Source organism: Aptenodytes forsteri, unplaced genomic scaffold (genome assembly GCF_000699145.1).
Source record: "Aptenodytes forsteri isolate BGI_AS27 unplaced genomic scaffold, ASM69914v1 Scaffold55, whole genome shotgun sequence".
Classification (NCBI taxonomy): Eukaryota; Metazoa; Chordata; class Aves; order Sphenisciformes; family Spheniscidae; genus Aptenodytes; species Aptenodytes forsteri.
In genome coordinates this window covers 11637666-11642737 of record NW_008796063.1, presented here as the reverse complement: position 1 = coordinate 11642737, position 5072 = coordinate 11637666, and the positions used below count along the sequence as shown (strand labels likewise).

The following is a 5072-nucleotide window of genomic DNA, read 5'->3' as shown; positions in this document are numbered from 1 at the left end:
CCTGGGGTGTCGGGGGGTGGGGTGGGGATGGGGGTGTGCAGCCAGTGAAGCCAAGCTGGGGCGATGCCCCCGTCATGCATGTGGGGTCGGTGTCCCCGCCGTGTGCATGGGGACACTGCCTTCGAGTGTGTGGGGCTGGTGTCCCCGTTGTGCATGTGGGGTCGGCGCCCCGTGAAGTGCATGGGGATGGTGTCCCCATCAAGTGTGCAGGGTCAGTGTCCCCATTGTGCATGTGGGGCTGGTGCCCCCACCGAGTGTGCGGGGTCACTGCCCCTGTTGTGCCTGTGGGGTCGGTGCCCACCTGGTGCACGTGGGGGTTGGTGCCAGCAGCCCCGGGGTGCTCACGGGGCAGCCCCAAGGCCAGGCTGGCGTTGGGCTGGGGGAGGCATTTGTGGTGCCGGGAGGTTGGTGCATGGGGAGAGCCGGGGTCATCACTGTGGTTTGGGGGGGTGTGTGGCACAGCGGTGAGGCCACAGGACCTGGTGCTCGGGGTCTGAGCAGGGGGGGCTGGGCACCGGTGCCAGGGACCCGGCGCTGCCCCATGGGGACCCTCTCCCTGGCCAGGGGCCGTCTCAGGGATTGGACCCTGCTCCCCTGCCCTGCGGCTGCCTGTCCCTATCCCCATCCCTGTAGGCTCCCAGTGGGGTGCGCGGTCCCCCGGGATGGCCTGTGGCTGTGCCCGCTGCCAGAAGCGGTGCAATGGGGCTGGTGCCTCTGCGGGCAGCGTTGAAAGGCCCCGAAAGGCGAAAGGCCCCACATCGACTGCCCCCCCCCCGCAGCCGTGAGCTGCCTGGCCCCACGCGATCTTGGGGGCGGCCACGTCGCTGGGGCACGGGCAGGGAATGGCGGCACTTGAACAAGGTCCCAGGGGAGCGGCGACACAAGTGCCTGCTGGCTGCCGGGCACTGCCGCACCGGCCACGGAGGCTGCAGAGGTGCCACGTGCCGGACGGGCAGGGGCAGAGCCGCCCTCCGGGTGTGGGTCGTGTGCCAGTACCACGGGGATGAGGTCCGTGGCTCCTGGGATACAGCTGGCTCCGCAGCAGCGTTTGCCAGGGTGTGGGGTTTCGTAGCCATCCCATCAGCTGCAGCCCTCGGCCCCGTGCAGCGGGGTGGCAGCGTGGGGCGCAGGCGGCGGCTGCACCAGGGCTTGGCCAGCTGGGCATGGGGGTGCTGGTGCTGCAGCCCCCAGCGCAGCCGTGCCTGCAGCCCCCCTCCTCCCAGGATGCCTTCGTGGGGAGCAGGACCCCTGGCAGCCCGGCTGTGGGAGCCCCATGGCACCGGGAGCCCCACAGTGATGTTGTACCTCAAGCACGGGGCTCCCCCGGCGTCCGTGCCTGCCGGGAAGCCGTGGCGGGTCTGCGGGATGTGCCCGCGGGCTGTATGCTGCCACCGGGCTGGGCTGTGCGCTGAGCTCCCGCTGCTGCTCCTTGGTTCGGCTCCGCATCGGTTGGGTCTCGGTTCTGGCTTCTCCACGTTCCTTTGGTTGCTTTTTTGTTTGCTGCTTTTTTTTTTTCCTTTCTTTTTTTTTCTTTTTTTTTTTTGGTGGCGCTGAGCGTGTCTCTATTATTTTGATTCTTTTCATTTTGTCTCTTGTTATGTTTTATTATCAGGTTCATGGGAGACTGTAACAATCCCCCAACAGTACCAAAAGATCCCGCTCCCGGCTTACGGGGCTGCTGTGCTAAACGGTGACGCCTCGTCCCATCCGTTCCATTCCCTGCCTCCACCTCCACCTCCACCACCACATTCCCATCAGACTCTTTTCAGTTCCTTTGGCTATCACAGGCTCTCCCCTAGCAGTGCCGACGAGCCGCGTTACGGACAAGGTAGTTCACCGCTCGCTTCGTGCTCTCGATGGATTTCTTTCTTTTCCTTTAAAGTGTGTATCGAGTCTTTTCTTTCTGCTCGGCCTCTCTCCCCCTTGCCGTGGTGTGTTTGCACGCGGGTGCGTGCAGGCGTGTGCAAGTGCGTGCATGTGGGTGCGTGTATGTGCATGCAGGCGTGTGCATGTGTGTGTGTGCATGCAGGCAGGCGTGTGCGTGCAGTGCGTGCAGGTGCGTGCACGCGTGCATGCCGTCGGCCCCCTCCCCTGCACGCCGTCTCCAGTGCTGCTGTAGCACTGCGGCCCACGGCTCTGCTGCCGGCACATCCCACCCTCACCACCCCAGTGTCCTTGGCTGCGGGGCAGGGCTGGAGGCAGCACAGTGCTGCCGGCTGTCCGCACTCTGCTCATGGCCCCTGCTCTCCTGCCCCCCCTTGTCTGGGCGTGTGGGGACCCCCAGAAACACTCTCCAGGCTCTGTGCCAGAGGGCAGGGCTGGGCAGCGCGGTGCCCGGCCGGGAGCCACGGGCGCAGGCACCCTCTGCAGCCTCCCCTGCAGGGTGTTCGACACCCAGCGAGCCGCTCTAAGCGGGTCGGGGCTGCGTGCTGAGAGTGGGAAGGGGCTGCGGTGCCGGGCATGCTTTCCTGGGGGATGCTCTCAGGGCTGGCTCAGCGCAGGCAGTGCCCAGCTAAACCCTGGGGACCATCCCCGCGGCGCGGGCAGGTGACGGATGCTGCAGGTCTATGTGTCGGGAGCACCCGGAGAGCACATATTTGGCAGGGGGGTTTGCAGCAGTGCAGCACACACCATGCTCACAGGGGCTGCCACCAGCTGGCTGGGGGCTGGGGGTCTTTGCATGTGCCCCTGTGGCGGTGGCGCAGCAGGTTGTGTTGGGAGAGCACCGGGCTGGTCATGCTGGTGATGGAGACAAGGGAGCAAAACTTTTCCCCGGGGCTTTCTCTCCCTGCTGGGTCGCACTGAGCCTTACGCCTGCCTGGGCAGCGCGGGCTCCTCTCGGTGTGACCGCAGCACGTGCAGCTCAGGGACGTCCCAGCCCGATTGTGGCGTGGCCGTTTGTTCCCCCTCGCGCTCCTTCGGTGACTTTGTCACCTTGTACCATCCGCCCCCTGCTACGGCCCGGCCGCTAATGGGGCGAGTGGCTTAACGAATGAAAACAGCCTGGGCAGCGGCAGGGTGGCAATGCCCCGTACCTGGTGGCTGGCAGCGGGGCCGGGCTGAGCCGGGCTCCTCGGCAGCTGGCAGCGGGGCTGCGGCAGGACCGGGCCTCGCAGGGCTGTTGTCCATCTCATCTGATGCTGTTTTAAACCCCGGGCTCAGCGCTGGCCGTTCCCAGCCGGCCCTGGTGCGAGCAGGACCTGACAGAGGCGGGCAGCGCGGTGAGCCGGTGAAGGAGCGGTGCTTTGAGGGTGACCCTCGAGCCGTGCCCCGCCAGGAGGGCCGGGTCCTCTCACCCACTGTCGCCAGCTGCCATGGGGCACCCTGGGAAGCGCGGGGGGTTCAGCACCTGGTGCCTGGCCCCACGTGGCCCCTGCGTCCTCCCCCAGACGGGTGCAGGCAGTTGCAGGGGCATGGCCAGCGCCGTCTTGGCCGGGGCACTGTGGGGAGGGGGACCCTGCTCCCCACTGCTCAAGTTTGCGCGGCTCCCTTTGCTCCCCCGCACCAGGTCATGTCCCCATCCTGCTCCGCACAGGGACGACACAGTCCCTGTCCCCTGTCCGGGCTGAGCTGGGGCACTGGGACATCCCACCACAGGTCTGTCCCCGGCTGGTGGCAGGGAGGGGATGCCCTGCAGGACAGGGTCCCAGGGCTGGTCGCTGTCACCCTGTGCCAGCTGCTTGGGGCGGGGGGGGACAGGCCCCCGGGACAGTGCGGACATCCCTGGGCACGGCCACGGCCAGGGACCCCACACCTTCGCTGTGGGGTTTTCCCCAAGTGCGGCAGCGACAGGCCCCGGGGCTGCGGGTCGCCTCGCCCTGTGCCACACCGATGCGAGCCCGAGCGCGCAGAGCCACGCATGCCTGACGGCTGCTCTCTCTGCTCTGCCACCAAGGGTCCCGCGGGGCCGACATGAGCCCGTCCCACCTCTCACCGTCGCAGGGCGGATCGGGCGCTCCAGCTCCCACGGAGGAGATCTGGGTGCTGCGGAAACCCTTCACAGGTACGGTGGGTGCGCTGCTGGGACCCTCCCTGTCCCTGGGGGGGGTCATGTACCAGGACATGGCGGTGGCTCTGGCGGGACATGGCCACGCTGCGGCATCCCCCAGCCTGGCCATGGGGCTCAATGCCCTGACGGCATCTCCTCTCTCTGTGCAGGTGGCGACCGCAGCAGCCTGGGCAGCACGGGCAGCGTGGCCTCTGCCCGCAGCTCGGGGAGCGGGCAGAGCGTGGGCAGTGGGGCGCACGCCCTGCACGCTGGCTCTGAAGGCGAGCGTGGGCAGTGGGGCGCACGCCCTGCATGCTGGCTCTGAAGGTGTCAAGGTAAGGCGAGCCCTGACGCGGCTGTGCCAGCCTGCGGTGGCACTCGGCTCTAGTCCCGGCACTGGCACTTGCCCTGGGGCAGGCATTTGCTGCCTTGGCAGCTGCCCCTGGTCCCTGCTGGGGTTGATGCTCGGCCAGGTGCTGTGAGGTCCTACCGGCACCCAGTGTGCCACCAGCCATGGCTGTCACCGATGGTGGCTACCAGCATGTCCCCTCCTGGCTGGCCCCCCGACTGCTGGCTGGGCCTGGGCTCAGCCCCTGGCACGACGTCCTGCCGCGCTGCAGGACCGGGCAGGGGCTGCCCGCAGCGTGTGCAGGGTCCGGCCGAGGCTGCGTGCCGTGCCTCTGCTGCCGCTCGCAGGGTGCCTCCGCACTGCGCACTGCCTGCTGCGCTGCACGCTGCGCTGCACGCTGTGTGCTGCCACCGGCATGCTGCCCGCTGCAGCTCCGCACTGCACAGAGCCGTCTGCCTGCTGCTGCCAGCACACAGCCCACTGCACGCTCCTGCCTGCACGTTGCACGCTGCGCACTGCTGCCTGCACATTGCGCACTGCTGCCTGCACATTACGCGCTGCACATTGCTCACTGCACCCTGCAGCCTGGGGTGTCCCGTCCCCGGGCTGAGGCACCTGCGAGCCCACCTCCCCCGGCATCCTGCCTGCGTTAGGCCAGAGCAGGCTGGGCACCAGGATCCGCGTACCCCTGAGCCGAGCACCGTGCTGACGGCCGTGGGGGCTCTGCTTTGCGGG

General features: G+C 67.9%; 1 protein-coding gene across 1 annotated transcript in view; it reads left to right on the top strand.

Annotated features, from left to right (window-relative positions):
• Positions 1-5072, top strand: part of CASKIN1 (CASK interacting protein 1) — a 24354-nt gene that overhangs the window by 5128 nt on the left and 14154 nt on the right. The window contains exons 7-10 of the mRNA XM_019473961.1: positions 634-1147; positions 1613-1828; positions 3896-4003; positions 4159-4269. Of these exons, the coding sequence (XP_019329506.1) occupies positions 634-1147; positions 1613-1828; positions 3896-4003; positions 4159-4269 (949 nt within the window). The remainder of the gene's footprint in view (positions 1-633; positions 1148-1612; positions 1829-3895; positions 4004-4158; positions 4270-5072) is intronic.